At 42.1% G+C, this 18835-nt stretch overlaps 3 protein-coding genes across 3 annotated transcripts; 1 reads left to right on the plus strand and 2 right to left on the minus strand.

Annotated features, from left to right (window-relative positions):
* The first annotated feature begins 255 nt into the window (after nt 1-255).
* Nucleotides 256-6840, plus strand: kcnk10b (potassium channel, subfamily K, member 10b). Its single transcript, XM_061301711.1, has 7 exons — nt 256-310; nt 2014-2429; nt 4735-4852; nt 5190-5350; nt 5439-5631; nt 5706-5860; nt 5921-6840. The coding sequence occupies exons 1-7, from the start codon at nt 256-258 to the stop codon at nt 6551-6553; spliced, it is 1731 nt and encodes a 576-aa protein (XP_061157695.1). The 3' UTR covers nt 6554-6840.
* A 3620-nt stretch (nt 6841-10460) lies between these two features.
* bdkrb1 (bradykinin receptor B1) lies at nt 10461-12770 on the minus strand. Its single transcript, XM_061301705.1, has 2 exons — nt 12649-12770; nt 10461-12325 (listed from the first exon to the last, which is right to left on the minus strand). Exons 1-2 carry the CDS (start codon nt 12733-12735, stop codon nt 11252-11254), a joined length of 1161 nt encoding a protein of 386 aa, XP_061157689.1. The 5' UTR covers nt 12736-12770; the 3' UTR covers nt 10461-11251.
* A 745-nt stretch (nt 12771-13515) lies between these two features.
* Nucleotides 13516-16079, minus strand: bdkrb2 (bradykinin receptor B2). Its single transcript, XM_061301956.1, has 3 exons — nt 16069-16079; nt 15847-15990; nt 13516-15123 (listed from the first exon to the last, which is right to left on the minus strand). Exons 1-3 carry the CDS (start codon nt 16077-16079, stop codon nt 14085-14087), a joined length of 1194 nt encoding a protein of 397 aa, XP_061157940.1. The 3' UTR covers nt 13516-14084.
* Nucleotides 16080-18835: the final 2756 nt, after the last annotated feature.

Below are 18835 nucleotides of genomic sequence, written 5' to 3' on the forward strand. Positions count from 1 at the left end.
TCTCGCTTGAAAACAAAAGTATCTCACTTGATCCAGACGAAATGCAGAAAAAAGGAGGGGACACTTGAGCAGCAGACAATGCGGTTATTTGCTCGCATGTCATTGTCATCCTTAAAAGAAGACATGCTGAAGTCTGAAGATGTGGGGAATTTTTATTTTTAATCATGTATTTTAATCATTTGCTTTTCTGAAACGGTTACCTTATTTCCCCGACGTTTTTAATTTATTTATTCGTTAGAATTATTTTTTTTAAAGATGAAATTCCCAATAGAAAACCCGAGGAAACAAGTTAACTGGGACCCCGAACAAGGTCAGTACATACTTTTGTATGATTTTAAATTTAAACAATTACTGGAATGAAAGCACAGACGTGAGTATAGATACGTGTAGTGTCCTTTTATTTGGTTTTTGTATACGTCTGTCATTTACTCTTCAAATATAGACTCTAAAATTACACTTATTTTGTATAGAACTACACAATGCACAGTATGTAAATACTTTTCTTATAAAATTGCATTGAATAATGCAAAGGTGCGAAATTGTAGTAAAATAGCAAGTTGGCAAAAATACCAAAGTCATTTCAAAATAAAACGATGTACAATCGGAAGATTGACGAGTCAAATGTTGTTTTGCACCTTAAACTGTTTTGAATTTTGGAGTGTTGTGTTTACTAATTAGTGATGTGAAAACGATTATGCTTCATTTTGTTTTATTTTGTAACCGGAAGTAATGACTTAGGGGAAAAAAATGAAAATCAAAATAAGGCCTCTTTCTTATTTCCACTTATTTTACTTGTTTAGAGCTGTTGAACCACTGTTAGTGTCAAGAATTCATTGAGTTGTAAGTCCAAGAAAATAATCCCCACATTTGTGCAAAAGAACAACAATTTACCTTCAGCAGCTTCATATTGTTGTGAGGCTCAGCTTGCTCCCCGTGAAGAGGGAATATCAGACGCAAATATGGTTTTGCACTCAAGCCTTATTCAATTAGTCACAATCAATAGGCGGCAGAGTTAGTGCCTTGGATTTTAGATGGATGCGTGCGTCACAAGCAACGATAATACAATTTATATGACAATACAGTTCAGTGGAAGGGCGAACCCGATCCAGTCTGGAATGCAGAGCAACCTCTAAACCAAATGTTCCTATAAATTGAGTTTGAGTTCTTCCTCAGTCAAACTATCACCATACTTAAAGGTACATGAATTTCCATAACATGCACATTCTAATTCATTTTCACTTTAACAGAATACAATTTATGTCTTTGTAAGATTAGCTTCCCGTCATAATGACCTCATCGCATGCATCCTTGACTACTAATTCACTGAGTGTCTTTCTGCTGCTTCGTTCTTAAAGTTGTCATTCATTTTGGATTCTAAATATAGACTGCGGCTGTCAATATGGAGTGTTATTGGGGAGAACAGAAAGTGAAATCACTTAGTCGTAATTGATTCAGTAGTCCAATCAGGATAAAGTAACAAGATTCATAAGTGCTGTGGGTGTGCATGGGATGCTTCCTGGATGTCCTTGACTCATCCCACTATTGTGCTCGTGCGCCAGCATAGATGTGTGTGTGAGTGTGTGTGCACGTGTCACTTCAAACATCAGCCATCAAAACAAAAAAAGGCGTCTGGAACAAATTTTTCATTTGGCAAAGTGGCGTGGTTAATGCTTATTCTTAACAAGCAGAAATAAAAATTACCCTATGTGATCAATTTCAATCAAATCCTTTCTAGTTATGATTTACATACGTAATGTAGGTCAGAATATGTTTTTTTTCATCTAATGTAGTCCCATAAATGGTGACGGGGTTTTCTTCTCCATTAGCAATCTAGGCAACGGCAGACTTTTGAGGCTCCCTTCCGCTTCACTAATGGCTTTAATGCGCAGCGCCTAAAACTCATTCCTCAGATGATGGAACAATTTAAAGGTTCCTTTTGGTATCGCAGCCTGCAGGCTGAAATGAAATTATCTCCACACATCCACTATAAACCATCCTCTTGATGTTTTCCAGTGGCGGTCCAGTCCAACTTGGTCCCTCCCAAGAAGCCCCAGCCTGGTCTGGTGAAGTCCAGCCTGGTCCAGGCTAGCGTGGCCACCATGCAGAACCCGATGGGCTGCGAACCCAAAACCAACAGCCACTGCACCCTGCCTCGCCTGTCCATCTCATCACGCTCGGCTAGCGTGGTGGCCAGCATGGACACTGGTTGCGACGGTTCGCTGGCGGCTTTGCAGTCTGTCATGAAGTGGAAGACCGTGCTGGCTGTCTTCGTCGTGGTGGTCCTGTACCTGGTGTGCGGGGGGCTGGCCTTTAGGGCGCTGGAGCAGCCGTTTGAAAGTGACCAGAAGACCAGCATCACCCTGGAGAAGGCTTCCTTCTTGGCAAGACACCCGTGCGTCACACCCGACGAGCTGGAGGCTCTCATCAAGGTGAGTAGAACAGTTGAAAGCTGGAAGCTCAATCATAACTTGAGGCATTTTCAGACAAGCCATAACGCTCAGTGACGTGTTGACAATTGATGGTAAACACGAGTTACGTAACACAACATTATAGTTGTCCGTGGGGAGAAAAGATTAGATAACAGAATGAACAGAAGGAAGTATTGCGTGATGTGAACAACTGGCATTTAAAGTTCTTAGCCGGTTTTCACTTCTGGGCCCAGATTCTCTCTCTCTCTTTCTCTCTCCATGTCTCTTCACCACTTGTCAGACTAATAATAAAATAATCACACCCCCTTGACATCTTCTTAAACTTGCAGTAACCCCGACCCAGAGGGGACCAAGCATTTGGAGTGGCCCACTTTCCACCAGAACAACCCAGGTTGATGTTAACATCTTCAGCACTAGTGAATTTTGGTCTGTCTCCATCTATATTTTTATACCCGCCCACACAAGCATCTATTCCTCTTCCTTACTAACCTCAGGGTCTCACAGAGAGATGGGTTTGTTGTAGAAATCAATGATAGCATCTCATGTAAGGCAGGGGGATGGAAATGAAAACCTTTAGCGTGGTGTGTTAGGCAAAGGAGGAGTCCGGAGGGAATCAATTATTCATTGCACAAGGCAGGAGTGGGAGACCTCCTGTCGTGCCAGAAGCAGCAGCTGGGCAAATGCGCCCATTCGAGACACGCGCGGCAACATATAACACCAGTAAGATGTGAACGCTAACGGGCTAAATGCCAGCAGGAAGTGAACGCTAACGGCCTATTTGCTAACTAACGGGTTTCAAGTGCTGAAGGAATAATTAGACTTTGGCTATAACTATAATTAAAGCTGCAATGGACAGCTTAAAGCTTTTTTTTTTTTTTAAACAATTGGCCGCCATGCCTCTGTAGCATACGGAAAGATCTGAAAGCAAATAAATAATGCTGCTGCTCCATTGAAGGTTGCATTATATTCTTGTGTTCTTTCAACGGTGTGGTGCGCTGGCAACTCATTCATCGTTTTTTGCGTGGGAAGACAGGAGCCTCAGGAAAACGAATGGCTGCAAAAAAAAAAAATCAATGACAGACACTGCATGCTTGCCTCGCCACATTTACTCTTTCAGTGACCCCCCCCTTATAATTCCCCCTGCCCAGGACCCGAGGCTGACGCACGTCGTGGCACAATGTGACGTTGACGCCGTGGTCTTATTTATGGGCCGCATTTAATGATGAGTCACAATTCTGAGCACCTGCAGCATCATTACATCATCACATTCAAAGAATCATGTTCAATACAGCCGAGTATAAGCGCTGTACTGATGAGCTGAAAGGAATTGAGACATGTTGGCCTTCAATAGGAAATGTCTTGCCACAAACCACAATGTTTTGCTGCAATGCAGAAGACCTTAAAACAAAAGGGTCATTCAGGAGTCCTCGTGCCTGCAAAGTGCACGTGCCCTGAGAAAGATTTTCCACATTTTCAATACAGCACCATGTTGGCAGGCAAACAGAAGAGGGCTATTAATAGAACGGCTCATAAAATATTCAGACATATTGCACGGCCATCCCACAACCCTGGAAATAGGTTATTGAGTTTAATTAGATTTGTGTTTCGGCTAAATATAGATAGGAAAATTAAAATTGGTTTTGAAGCAAAGTGGAAACGTGCAGTCGACTATAAATAGCGGTATGTGCGCTTGAAGAGGTCCGTTATTTTGCCTTGAAATGTATGTCACGGGAGTAGATGCATTTTTCATAAGGCAGTCGCTTCTCCAAAAACTTGCACAGAATGTGCGGGGGCGGCCCTAAATGAGGGCGCACTACATTCAATGTGTTCATTTGGATGAACCAGAACAAAAATACATTTTCACATGTTTATTTTTATTTCCCCTGCTCAAAAATATATATTTTTTTCCAATTAAGTTGTGTGTATTATGTTAAATTGATCATCTAAATATAAATATAATCTATATATATGTGTGTATGTGTATATATATATGTATATATATTTTTTTCTTATATATAATATATTGTTAATATAAATACGTTGTCTTTGTAATTTGAAGCAAGAGGCAAAGCGCACGTTGCCATGGCGACAGGAAAACAAAGAATTCACACAAAACATTGAGAGAGAGAACGAGAGCAGATGGAGATCTTTTATGGCACCGTAATAAAGCACAGGCGTGAATAATGTCACGGTGAATGCAAAGCTGCAAATTGTTTTTTTCTTTCTCCACAGAAAGTAGTTGGCACAAACATAATGACAAGCACATGAAAAAAAACAACAACCCACATTTTGTGTGTGTTTGCAGCATTCCATCGACGCTGTGAGCGCTGGGGTGAGTCCCATCGGCGACACCTCCTACAACTCCAGTTACTGGGACCTGGGCAGCGCGTTCTTCTTTGCTGGAACCATCATCACCACCATCGGTACCTAAAAAAAAAAAACATTTGAAATCTTTTACATCGATGCAGCCAAAGTCATACTGAGCTCGTCAGTGTCCCTTTGACAAAGACAAATGTCTTTTCCCTTGAGGACAACTTAATTATCATAACTTTCTGTGGTCCGACCCATCCCTCCAGGAACATTACATAAGAGCTTTTATTGATTATGTTGCATAAGGCCATCATGTTAGTCTTAATGTCCTCTCCCCGCACTCACCATTTCTTTTCGAGCCCCTTATTAAGGTCAAATTGTGTGTCGTTAACATGTCAGCAAGGTCGGGTTTGATAATACACCAAAAAGGCAGCAATCATTTTTCTCCAGGTTACGGCAACATCGCTCCCAGCACGGTGGGCGGCAAGATTTTCTGCATCCTCTACGCCATATTTGGTATTCCTCTTTTTGGCTTCCTGTTGGCCGGGATCGGAGATCAGCTGGGCACTATCTTTGTGAAAAGTATTTTAAGGGTGGAGAGGATCTTCAGGGTGAGTATTGACAAATCATGGCGCTGTCTGGCTTGAGTGAAGCCGTCGTTGCTTTGACACGATTCTTTTTAATTGCTCCCCCACGCAGCAAAAGCACAAACAGATCAGCCAGACAAAGATCCGAGTGACGTCCACCATCCTTTTTATCTTTGCTGGTTGTATCGTCTTTGTCACCGTTCCCGCTGTCATCTTTAAACACATCGAGGGTTGGACCACGCTGGAAGCCATCTACTTTGTTGTCATCACTCTCACCACAGTGGGGATCGGCGACTACGTGGCGGGTTTGTATTCAATCTGACGTGCGGCCGCAATCATCGATTCCATCCTGATGGATTTTTTTTTTTTTCCCTTCCAGGAGGAAACCGCAGGATTGACTACAAGAAGTGGTATAAGCCTTTGGTGTGGTTCTGGATCCTGGTGGGTTTGGCCTACTTTGCGGCCGTCCTCAGCATGATCGGAGACTGGCTTCGAGTGCTGTCCAAGAAGACCAAAGACGAGGTGGGTGTTAAGGTCTGGCAGGGTTCAGGACCCAATTACAAGAACCACCAAGAACTTTGAAATCTTTCTCAGGTTGCTGCTCATGCAGCCGAATGGAAGGCGAACGTCCGAGCCGAGTTCCGAGAGACGCGGCGGCGCCTGAGCGTGGAGATCCACGACAAGCTCCAGCGGGCCGCCACCATCCGTAGCATGGAGCGCCGCCAGCTAGGTCTGGAGCAGCGGGCGCACTCTTTAGACATGCTTTCGCCCGAGAAGAGGGCTGTTTTCGCCAGCCTGGACGCCGGCCGCTATAAGACCTCGTCCCAAGAGAGCATCGACACCAAGCTGAACAACCTGCGGCTGAAAGGCGCCTGCGAGCCCTACGAGCACTGCGGCGTCGATCCGCAGACGGCATCCTCGTCCGAGGAGAACCTTTTCAACCTGCGCTTTGGTTCCCTCACCAAGTTGGCCAGGCGGAGCAAGAGCCGCGAGATCCGGAGGAATATCCCCGGGGACGATCAAAGGGCCAGTATCAGCGTTGGGAACGGGAACGCCATGGTTGACGAAGAGCGGGGCGAGGGAGCGGAAGGCGATTGCGAGCCGGACGAGGAAAACCGGGAGAGGAAAGAGAGGAACACCAGTTTGACAAACCTATCACAGTACTCCATGGAACGCTCCAAGTTGAACGGGTGCATACCGGAACAGCCTCAACAACAGGGCGATTAGGCCTTCTCTGGAGACACTCGTCTAAGTTCTGTTGAGAAACTCATCAGATGTAGAAGCAGAAATATACCTGGATTTCTCAAGGACTCCTTCAAGTTGAACAAACGGCATACCTAAACCATCCAAAACCCGATTGATTACTTCTTTCCTGGAGAATATTATCGACTCGCCGAAGCAGTCCAAGCTTCCCCCCCCAAGGGTAGCGTCTAGAAAAATCGTACCGCATTGGGATTATTCTTGGATTTCAAGGAGAGCTCTACCAGACCAATTTACTATTTGCTTGGCAAACTCAGCAGGTCCAAAACCTGGACAGGTTTTGTCCGGTATAAAAATACCCTTGAGTTTATTATCCCGCTGGCAAGCCTTTTTGTACGCCTCCGTTTTTCGCAGAAGTCCACAGGCATCGAAGAAATGTGCCTTTTCCGTTTCCTCAATTAGCTTGGAGCTGCTCCCGGGAATTTCTGTCATGGTGCCATAAAATCACGGGCAGCAAAACCTGTTGCCAAAAAAACAACAACAACAACAACAAAGCAAAACCAAGGAGACTTTGCGTCTGTAGTCTCAATACCTCATCGCAGATATTTTTACTTTGGCTCTCATCGTGGTGTTGCTAGCTAGCTAGTTTGCTTCGGCCCAATACGATGTTAAGAAAACAAACTTGGACATGTGAATCTACATCATCATCCATCTTCGATCGCAGCTTTGTCGTCATGTAAGGCCTTTTCTATTTTCGGACCGCCGCTGAAGACATGGTGGACGGCGGGAGAGGCCGAGGATCAATGAACACACGCTAAGTGACTATAAACCGTGTCATGCTAATCAGTCTTATCGATTGCGCATGGAATTGTGTATTTTTGAAGTGCAATGTACTACTTCTCTCGGAATTCAGCGGGAAAGAAATCAAGATGGATGGCCACTTTTTGTATCACCACATTTTTGTACACTAAGCATGTTTTTGCCTGTTTTATTTTATTTTCGATAACAGTGGAGCACTTGTTATAAATTATTCATCTCATTTTCAACACTTTAATATCGATATCTGTAATACCCGACCTGGGACGACTATAATAATCAGGTAATTTAACTGATTGTTAAAAGTTAGGCTTCACCGGTGAATCAAAATAATTCTGTGACTAAAGGATCACAATTTTCAAGCCCATTCCAACAGTGGACCATTTCAAATGTATTAAAAAGAAAATTACAGTTAACACTGCAGACCTCGTGAAATTGATTATTGGCATTCTAAAGGGCAATTCTACACAGCTATGGTTATGACCATGACCTGTGAAGATTCTTGTGAACGTTTAATGAAAATTTCACATTAATTGTATCCAGTGCCTTTTTATTTTGCAGATAATAAATATGGCAAAAGAAATTCCAATACCGTCGTCTTCTCCTTATATTTGCATTTCAAACGTCAGCTTTTATACTTTTGTTGTTTGCTTTGTTCAAAGTCTAAATGTTGAGACTTTAGTGACTAAAGTCTTAACATTTACACTTTGAAACTTATTTTATAACTCCAGCCCTTCAATAAGGACAGAATTTGTTTTCTATTTGTATTATTTATTTAAAAATTTCAAGTTTGATGCACCTTTTATTTCCCTAAAGGAAAAACGAGCCATTATGTAATTAGCGTGATGCGGACTAACCTGAAGTTCGTGCATGCCCGCAGTCACGTGCGTCCAAATGTGTGTGAGCCAGCTGGCAACACCTCAAAACAAATGAATCAAGGGGAGTGAGATGGCTATAAATTGTGTTCTTCCAAGGTGGACGTGACCTATGGAAGTTTATCTGTGCCATCGGATTTTGAATTCGAATTTGTAGCACTGAATTTTTTTACATCCAATTTTTAACACAGAATTTTTTTTTGCATCTAAATCAGACTTTGAATTTTAAAAGCCATCGAATTTCTAGCACTGAATTTTTTTTTTCCTAAGACATTTTTTTCAATGTCTCAAAAAATTCAGTGTCAAAAAATTCAATGTCTTAAAAAATTCAGTGTAAAAAAATTCGACATCTCAAAAAATTCAATGTAAAAAAATTCAATGTCTAAAAAAATTCAGTGTAAAAAAATTCGATGTCTCCAAAAATTCAGTGTAAAAATATTCAGCGCGGACATCCGGGGTAACCAAGGGAGAAGTAATCAATCCCTGTATCAAATCATCCAACGTTCAGCCAATCAAGTTACGCTCCATTGGTCATGTGACGTCGAAACAGGAACGTCGTGAAGTTCAAGTTCATTACAGTATTACAGTATTAACTGTTACTGTTACCTTTGAACTTCACAACGTTCCTGTTTCGACGTCACATGACCAATGGAGCTTAACTTGATTGGCTGAATGTTGGATGATTTGATACAGGGATCGATTACTTCTCCCTTGGTTACCCCGGATGTCCGCGCTGAATATTTTTACACTGAATTTTTGGAGACATCGAATTTTTTTACACTGAATTTTTTTAGACATTGAATTTTTTTACATTGAATTTTTTGAGATGTCGAATTTTTTTACACTGAATTTTTTAAGACATTGAATTTTTTGACACTGAATTTTTTGAGACATTGAAAAAAAAGTCTTAGGAAAAAAAAATTCTGTGCTAGAAATTCGATGGCTTTTAAAATTCAAAGTCTGATTTAGATGCAAAAAAAAATTCAGTGTTAAAAATTGGATGTAAAAAAATTCTGTGCTACAAATTCGAATTCAAAATCCGATGGCACAGATAAACTTCCATATCCATTGGTCATGTGACGTCGAAACAGGAACGTCGTGAAGTTCAAAGGCAACAGTAACAGTTAATACTGTAATACTGTAATGAACTTGAACTTCACGACGTTCCTGTTTCGACGTCACATGACCAATGGAGCGTAACTTGATTGGCTGAACGTTGGATGATTTGATACAGGGATCGATTACTTCTCCCTTGGTTACCCCGGATGTCCGCGCAGAATATTTTTACACTGAATTTTTGGAGACATCGAATTTTTTTACACTGAATTTTTTTAGACATTGAATTTTTTTACATTGAATTTTTTGAGATGTCGAATTTTTTTACACTGAATTTTTTAAGACATTGAATTTTTTGACACTGGATTTTTTGAGACATTGAAAAAAAAGTCTTAGGAAAAAAAAATTCAGTGCTAGAAATTCGATGGCTTTTAAAATTCAAAGTCTGATTTAGATGCAAAAAAAAATTCAGTGTTAAAAATTGGATGTAAAAAAATTCAGTGCTACAAATTCGAATTCAAAATCCGATGGCACAGATAAACTTCCATAGTGACCCCTCTTTCCATTTGGAGACATCTTGCTCCAGCTCTTGCCCACGAATCCATCATGTTTTGGCTGCATTTCCTTATTGACCTCCTATTCGTTTGGATTAAGAGAGAAAATAAATGTTCACAGAAAACACTCTAATCTATTGTACACATCGCACAAATAGATTATCATTATAGATTATTTATTTATTTATTACCTGTACAACTAACAATGATGTGAGATTTGAACAACTACTTTTGACAATTTCAGTTCTGATTTCAAAGCCACAGAGAAAAAAAAATCATTTGATGAAATTCGCCCTCCTCTAAGAGCACCAGCAGAAGAAGGATGTAGAAACAGGATGAGGAGGAAGAGGTGTGAACACGCTGAGGAGAAAAATATGTGAGACGATTGCCTGCAGGAGCTCAGCTTGCTTCATATCACTTCAAACTGACTGAGCTGCCCTATCAATTTAATTCTATATGTCAAAGCTCAGCATGAAATTTTATCAGTATGATATTTATTAGCATTTAATGAACCCCCCATCCTGTAAAAAATGAAACTAGTAAAGAAAATACAAATAAATATAATTTATTTTACTAATATATTTGTTCAAAACGTGAGCCACAAAAGTTTTTTGAGTCAAATTTAATGATGGAAAAAAAATGAAGTTAAAAAAAGAATCAAACAAGGTCAACACAACACAGCTGATACTTTCCATGAAACTATGTGATGCTATTATTAGTTTGTATTGCGTAATATTTTTCATTGCATGCTTCTTGTTTGCTATATTTCTCATCTGTTTTACCTTTTTTATTTAGCTGCAAGGTTTGACAGAAAAAACTATCTATTTTTTTACTGGAAGAAATTTGCTTCCATAATAATAATAATCCATTATGTGAAACGAATGGATGGATGGATGGATGGATGGATAGATGGAAAAAGGGATGGAGGGAGAAGAGGCACTCACATGGCATTGCACATGCACCTCATCAGGCTTTTTTCTCATTAGCAAGTGTCATGCGTGTAGTGTCGAGGGAATAAATCATGCTTGTTTACATCCAGGTATATAAAAAAAAGAAAAAAAAGAAGCAGCATAACTCTTTGGGCTCTATGCTGGCCGAATGTTTCTAAATATCACGTGTCCTATACCACTTGAAATGTCCTGGAACCCATCACACTTCTAAAAAGTAGACTTGCATTTCACCCACTTCAAGGATCATGATAGATGTTCAGGGTAATCTTTTGTTTTTGTTGTGAGTTCTGCCGGAATCAACAGTGACCCCTTGTGGCCAAAATGCTACATTGCACTACATGTACCGTAGTGCAATGTTTCTTTATCCTGTAAATATGTTCATTCTGGTCCAGTACAAAATATTTGTCTATATTTTGACACTTGTGGTTGTCATACTATTCATATTTTGATGATTTTGGTTAGATGATTATCATCCTAAATCACCACAGGCTTAATCTGCTCTGGTCTTTGAATGTAAGTGGACACGACAGAGCGCTGATAGATGGTTATGTCCGATCCCCTGCGATTGTTCAGAGCCCTTCTATAGATGGCCCTAACTTTCTTTCTGAAGTACTGCCCGGAGAGGACGTAGAGAACAGGGTTGAGAGCGCTGTTGAGGACTCCGAGGTAGGCCGAGCCCTGCCCCCCGATATCCAGAGTGTGGGACCACGTTGTGCCATCCAGCACGTGGACGTCACAGAGCGTGTCAAGGAAGGTGAACACTTGATAGGGCCCCCAGCAAAGGATGAATAGCAGAGTGATGGCGTACAAGAGAAACGACGCTTTGGTGTCATTAACATCCTTGAGACCTACGTTCTCCTTTCTCCGTCGCAAAGTCTTGACGATAGCCACGCTGCAGGAGACGATCACCAGAGCCGGGACAACAAAGCCGACGGCATTCAACAGAACCTGGTTGGCTAACTTCCACGAGCTACCGTGGCTGTAGTCCAACATGCAGGCTGTCATCTGGAATTCTTCAAAGTCTATCGTCTTTCTGTGGAGAAGGCTTGGTGTGCTGAGCGTTAGCCCCAAGATCCAGAGGAACACGCTCATGATCTTAGCGTAGCGCGTCCGTCGGAGCCACCTCGCTTTCATGGTCCTCACGATAGCCAGGTAGCGGTCCACGCTGATCATGACCAGCGTGTAGACACTGGTGTAGAGGTTCACCGTCATGACCATGTTGACCATCTTGCATAAGGCGTCGCCGTACGGCCAGTTGAAACTATTGAGGATGTTGGCGGCCCAAAAGGGGAGACCGCACAGGAGGGCAAAGTCAGCCAGCGCCAGGTTACCCAAGTAGATCTCGGCCACCGTCAGACGATCCTTGTGCGAAAGGAACACGCAGAGGACGATGGCGTTCAAGGGGAGGCCCAGAGTGGATACGATGATGATGTAAGGGGGGACGATGGTGCGCATGGTGAGGAATTCCGTGGATGTGAGAGAGTTTAACAGGGTGCTGTTCTCAGACCACGAAGTTGCCTCCGGCTGCAGTGTGGTGGGCTCCATCGTCTTCACACCGACAAAACACACATTTTAATGATGGGGACTGAGCCTTTCCAATCGCCTAGATTTCATCCTAAAACACTAATATAATTCAAAACACATCCAAAAAAATAAATCACTTCTATCCGATTTGAAGCAAGTGCTGTCACAGCATGTTTAGCTTTTTTTTGCCGTCTTAAAATATATATCATGTGATTTGGTCATGCACTATGACTAAACGTGCTGACTCAATTAACAGATGTTTCCTCAACTTAGTCACATTATTTCCATGAATACTTCCCACACTGCTGGTCATTAAAACTATTCAAAGAAATATGAAAAGTTCTTACCATGCTTATCAAGTTGCTCATACGTATTGACGCGGCGAGTGGAAGGAGCAGTGGAGCGAGGAAACCTTTTTGTATATAGAGGCGCATTCTTGCACCGCCCCGATACAGCAGCTTGTTTATGAACAGTCCCCAACTTGTGAATTACCGCACGGCCCTAAATGGAAAAATGTTCACAGTGCAACAAATGTGTTCAATTTGTTCAAACTGTTGACAAAATTAACTTGACACAAACGGGAAGTCATATTTTGTCATCTCAAACTTAATTGAGAAGTGCAGGCATGATGACGACACAGGCCTGAATTGATGGAGTCCCTGTTAAAATAGATTTAATGGAAAGGTGCAATAACGTGTCATTCAGGTAGTTATGTGCATTTTAGTGACCACTAGCGGTTAAGATCCATATTGCACCTACATTTTTATTTACGAAAGAGAGTAGCTGTTTGTGTCGAGTGGACTCTTTAAAATATATAGGTATGTTAAGAAAGGTCGTATTTATTTTGTTCTTAATTATAATTATAACTATATATATCCATAAAAACCTTGAAAAAGTTATAACTGTGGCAATACTGCTTGTCACAGCAAGTTACTGGCATGTTGTGGTTGGCACACTTTTTACAGCAGACACCCTTCCTGAGGCAACCCACCCATTTTTTTTTTTCTGGGTGGTTATATTTGCTTGTTTGATTTACTATGTAATCATGCAGTTTTGAAGCTCTGTACAACTTTTTTAAGCCAAAGCAGATTTTTTTCTTGCAACAGGAGAATTTGATATACTCTCCATTTGTTGATATTTTTACTGTAATAACCATTTCTTGAAAATTGCAGTTAGACAGAATTGATGATGAAATAAATGAAAGCCATAATCACTTTTGGATTGTGCAAAGGCAGCTTTTAATTGATGTTTATACTTCATTTACATCACATAATAATAAATACAAGCAGGCACTTGGTTTAGTATGATTATCATATGAACAAATGATTTGCTCATTCAATCAACAACGATTATTTTATAGTACAAAAACAATGCATGGCAGCGTAAAAGATTGGCAAAAACACATGCGACAATTTTTTTTTTTTTCTACTTTGAGGTTAACTAATCTCGTGGTAGTCCACTACCCTGGCATGTGGTTTATGGCTGACTGCCTTTTTGGTATTCCATGCCTTTATTTTGGGGAGTGCCTGCACAGCCTCCCACAGACCTCTGAGTCAACTGAGTGGGTTGCTTGATTGTAACAAAAAGGCAGGCAGCACCATGGCGTGTCACCACTGGAAACTATGGACAATGAGTGAGTCATTTGCCTGTTCAAACCATTAAATGCACTTCAAGAAAGAACTTTTGGATTGTACTTCATCAACAGACAGATTTGACGATCAAAACACAATTTACACATGCAGCGGCAAGCTTCCAGTTTGAACATCTGGGAGAGCTCAGATCTTTACGCAAACGTCCTCAACGTCGCAGAAGTCTGCGAACGCGTGGACATGCTCGTGAAGCTACTGACGGACCACTGCTTGCACACTTCCTGAGCTTTTTTCCGGAAGTTTTTCCCAACGATAACATACAAGATGGGATTGACGATACTGTTGAAGAAGGCCAGGTAGTCAAAAAACTGGCTGCAAATATCCACGACGGCTTCCAGTCGGCACCCTTCCATCACGCCGGCTTTTATTAGCACATCCAGCAGGGTGACGATGTGAAACGGTATCCAGCAGACGAGGAAGGCAACCAGGACGACCAGCACCAGCGTGGTGGCCTTCCGCTCGCTCTTCTCGTTGTTGAACCTATCTACGGAGGGCTTACGTAACGCGTGGATGATCTTGACGGTGCAGAACGAGATGATCGTAATGGGGATGACGAAGCTGAAGCTAATTAGCATCACGTCGCAAAGCAGCATCATCGTGCGGCTTGGGAAATCCAAGACGCAGGCGCTCACGTTGTACTCTGCGAAATACTTGACCTGCCTGAAGACCAGCGTCGGGGCACCGAGGAACAAGCTGAAGGCCCAAACCAGCAGACAGCCCACTTTGGCGTATTTTGGTCGACGCATTCGCCCGTGTGACATGGGGTGAACTAGCGCCAGGTAGCGATCCATGCTGACCAGAACCAGAAAGTAGATACTGCTGTAAGCATTCATCTTGATGCCCGCGTTGACTATTTTACACATGGCCACTCCAAAAGGCCAGTTGAAATCGTTAGCAATGTTAACGGCCCAGAAGGGAAGACAGGACACTAGGATGAAGTCGGCGGCTGCCAGGTTGCTCAGGTAGATTTCGGCCACCGTGCACGGCTTCTTTTGTAGGCAGAAGACCAGCAGCACAAAGGCGTTGAGCACCACTCCCAACACGGTGATGATCGCCAGGTAGACGGGCTGGCTGCTGGTCAACGCGTCCCAAACGTCGGGATCGATGCAGCTCTTTTCCACGCTGGCGTTTTGGCTCCAATTTGGATGCGTGGTGGTGTTCAGCTCTGGCATTCTATGGGAGGGGAAGCAAAAGTCCGAAAATATCAACTAAATGTCCAAATGTCGATCTCTTTGCAAGTCTCAACAATAAATCCTTAGCCTGCTTGCTAACCAAATGATCAAACCCTAATCATAACTTCTTCAAAAAGGAGCTACAGGATGTCAATTACACTATTACAGTGGTGTGTTTTCGTATGAGCAGTCTAACTGCATTAGCGTGCAAATTTATGTCCACGCCATATACAGTAGATTGGAATTAGCTGCAATAATGAGCAACCGGCCCGGGTCTGCACGACTGTAATTCCCCGGAGGGGGATTTAAATTGGACACGGTACATTATGAGATGTCGTGCTGCTCGTCTGTTTTGGTTGATTACATAAGCCGACGTCAGCGGAATAATGACAACACTTTGGCTGTATTAACACAGAAGAGACTGTGCTAAATATTTATATTTAAAACTTTCTTTGACTCATTTCCCTGAAAACATGTTGTTTAATGACATCATGCACTGGACAATAGTATTAGCTGTCTATGTACAGAATATCTAGATTAACATAAATGGAATTTTATATGGCTATATGCAGTCAAAAAATATCGTGTGGTAAAAAGGTTTTATTCTGGTTTTCCGGATTAAATGCAATGTACACAATGCTTAACATTTGGAAGATTCTGCTCAGAGAGTCCGGTCAGTAGGAATAAATGTAACATTATGATATAAATATGTGAAAGCATTTACCTTGTAGTTTGAAGAGCCATTTCCCTCTTGAGTAAACTCCGTCCAGATGTGAAGTGTGCAGATGCCAGTCTGCGCTGTCGGACGAGCTTCCCCTTCCCCGCCCAGTCGTTGCGTGACTCGCTCTTTTGATGAATGATACTGGAGCTGAAGTGATGTCAGCCAAAATATGTTCCTTCGAACTCTTTTTTTCCAGCTAACCATTTTATTTTTTCACTGACTTACCGTAACATCATGTCTGAATTTTTGGTATGTTACTGTTCTAGTCTCATAGTTTGGAATTACTGTGTTAATTTAGTGACTGTACTTGTGCAAATCTCCTTTATTTGCCTTTGTGGATTAAATGAAAAATATATAGACTCAATCTTAGACCGGCTAATTGGTGGTCTAAGTTGTGGCGCAGATTTGATTTGCTGAATGTTTTTATATTTCTTTTGCAAATATGACTTCTTTGTTTTTTAAAAAACTAACAACATTTAGGGCAAGTTTTATGTGTTTTTTCTGACGCTAGCCTAAAAACAATGGAGACTTCTGTCGTTTCTCCCTCTTCAGTTTCGAGTCATCATGAGCATGAGTGGTGCTTTTAGCGAGTGCGCTTTTAGCAATCTCGAGGTTTACATTTCTAGGAGCAACACAGCAATTTGTGAGCCGTCCAATTTTCACAGCACAGCTCATTACGGCTAATGCATTTGCTCCCAAAGGACGTTTTGGGAGTTAGCATTGATTCCATGTTTGAGACCAGTCGATAATGTGTCATATCCACGACCACAAGAAAGTGCGGTCCGAAATGGCTGCAGAAAATTTGCGTTCAGTCGTCATAGGTCCGGAAAGTGGCACCAATCTCTTCTCCGCAGTTCGCTTCCTGTGACCGTACCAATCTCGAGAGAGCGATTTATTGAGACTTTCGGATGAATTGTTTCCTCGTCCTTCCTGTGTTGCCTTTTTAAAACTTTGAGCTTTTATAACTTTGAGATTAGCAACACAATCACATGTCACGGTTGTGTTTAACATGGATGATCGAGGGTTCCGCCTTAAAATTTTTAAAGCTGACATTTCATTGTCAAAAAAAACAAAACTCAAGAACATAGCAGCTCCCCCTACTTAGCAACCTCTTGGACTGTTTACTTAATATTCCATGCACGCGTTGCCATGTTGAACTCCCACCTCTTTTTGTAACGTTTCATGACGCCAAAAACCAGACGAGTGGTGTAAATTATCTTTATCGACTTCAATGAAATTTGTAAAGTGAATTGTTGGCTCCAATGAATTCAGACTAAGCACTGATAACGCCACGCACACAATTCAAGTATGTACCCTTCATGTGTTGTTTTCACACCCCTGGTTTATTTCTATTGTATTTTTATTGGTTTTTTTTATTTTCAATGACAGGGAGACCTCACCATTTTTAATCATGAGCTGAACTCCGTCCCCGTCCACCGTGTTCCCATGCCGTGTCAAATGTAATATTTTGAGTGGCCTGCTCCGCTAGAGACAATTATAAGATGATTTTATTACATATTGGACACATGTTTGTTGTGACAAGCCGAAAGTCCCTTGACTAATTAAGGAACCAGTTGAAGTGTGTTATGTCTCACTGGTGTGCAATGGGCCGTAATGCGGCATTGAGGGGGCAGTCAGGCCCGTGCGCTTCTTCCAAAACATACTCAGTCTGTATAGTCGTTTAACATGCTTCGCAGGCGCTCGGCTCGATTACGCCGAGCCGCTCCCTTCCCTGCGGCTTGTTTCATAACTCCTTTCTCTTTTGGAGTCGGCCTGCCTGCCACGACTGTTTTCACAGCTGCCTGCCAGAGTCGTGGGGCTTTTGAGGAGGAAGCTAAGCTCTGGCTTGGAATCACAAAGCTAACCTCCAATCGAACGTGACAGCGTGAGATGCCGCTAATGGTTGTCATGGAAACAAAGCTCATCTCAATGATTTGGATACTGTGCAAAGTGACACAAACCACACAGACCACCCCGCTCATGTTATATTTACGGCTCTATAATGAAAACCACCATTGGGCTCCATACAACCAGTTGGATAGGCTAAGTGTCTCCATTCGGGTACTTTCCTCGACTTGGGTTTCAGTGTCTGCGACATCATGACAGCGTGTAATGAAAAGAAAAACTTGGACTGGGGTGATAAATAAACATGCATATGCTTAAGATGTTTCTGGCCCAGGGCGTTTATAGTTTAGAGAGTGAGATGTAAACCATCCACTTGAATGGGAATGTTTGACTGCAATGGTTAGGGATAATTTAGGATGAACCTAAAATGTACTCAGTGTAATCAGGTGAATTTAGTTTGACCCTTGAACATTTGAATGTCCCTAGGATCTCTTCCCGTGTACATCCAGCAGAGGGCAGTGTCGTATTACAAAAAAAGCTTTCTAAATGCAACTGGCATGCATATAATCATCAATTCGACCTGAGCTTTTCCCTGTGAACACTATGAAGAGCGAACCCCAAATATGTTGGATGAAATCCGATTGGTTAGAAAGGGGGCGTGGTGATGCAGACGACGGGTCCTGTGATTGGTGGGATGTGAAGTAGGCGTGGTGTCGTCAATTTAAAATTGCCTTCCGATTGGCTGTTGGAAAAGTAGACGTGGTCAGGCCCTTTTCAGCTGCGCTCTGATTGGTCAGACTGAATTTGGGCAGACTGTTTGTTTGTTTGTTTGTTTGTTTGTTTGTTTGTTTGTTTGTTGCAGGATTCAAGGGGAGTTATCAAATACAGGTGCCACCGACCGTGTGGCCGTTTCTCGGGCAAGCTAGAATGCTATCAAATGTTTGTTGTTCATTGCCGTTTCATCTCAAACATGGCGAATAAAAACTCTTGAATCTTGAATTAACCCCCCCCCCCCCACACACACACAAAAGATAATTAGCAGGATTCACAAGGATTCTGTAATGATCCCCCATAACAGCAGTCTTTGTGAGTCGGAACAAAAGAGGCAGAAACACAAGTGAGTTCCAGAAATGTCAGCCCACGAGCC

Source organism: Syngnathus typhle, linkage group LG16, assembly GCF_033458585.1.
Source record: "Syngnathus typhle isolate RoL2023-S1 ecotype Sweden linkage group LG16, RoL_Styp_1.0, whole genome shotgun sequence".
NCBI classification, from domain to species: Eukaryota; Metazoa; Chordata; class Actinopteri; order Syngnathiformes; family Syngnathidae; genus Syngnathus; species Syngnathus typhle.

Excerpts from the sequence above, each read along its gene's own strand:
- kcnk10b (XM_061301711.1), top strand. The coding sequence starts at position 256 with ATGAAATTCCCAATAGAAAACCCGAGGAAACAAGTTAACTGGGACCCC. Across the intron at positions 311-2,013 it reads TAACTGGGACCCCGAACAAG|TGGCGGTCCAGTCCAACTTG; the intron begins GTCAGTACATAC and ends GATGTTTTCCAG. Across the intron at positions 5,632-5,705 it reads GATCGGCGACTACGTGGCGG|GAGGAAACCGCAGGATTGAC; the intron begins GTTTGTATTCAA and ends TTTCCCTTCCAG.
- bdkrb1 (XM_061301705.1), bottom strand. The coding sequence starts at position 12,735 with ATGCGCCTCTATATACAAAAAGGTTTCCTCGCTCCACTGCTCCTTCCA. Across the intron at positions 12,326-12,648 it reads TGAGCAACTTGATAAGCATG|ACGATGGAGCCCACCACACT; the intron begins GTAAGAACTTTT and ends GTCGGTGTGAAG.
- bdkrb2 (XM_061301956.1), bottom strand. Across the intron at positions 15,124-15,846 it reads ATGGCTCTTCAAACTACAAG|AATGCCAGAGCTGAACACCA; the intron begins GTAAATGCTTTC and ends CCCCTCCCATAG.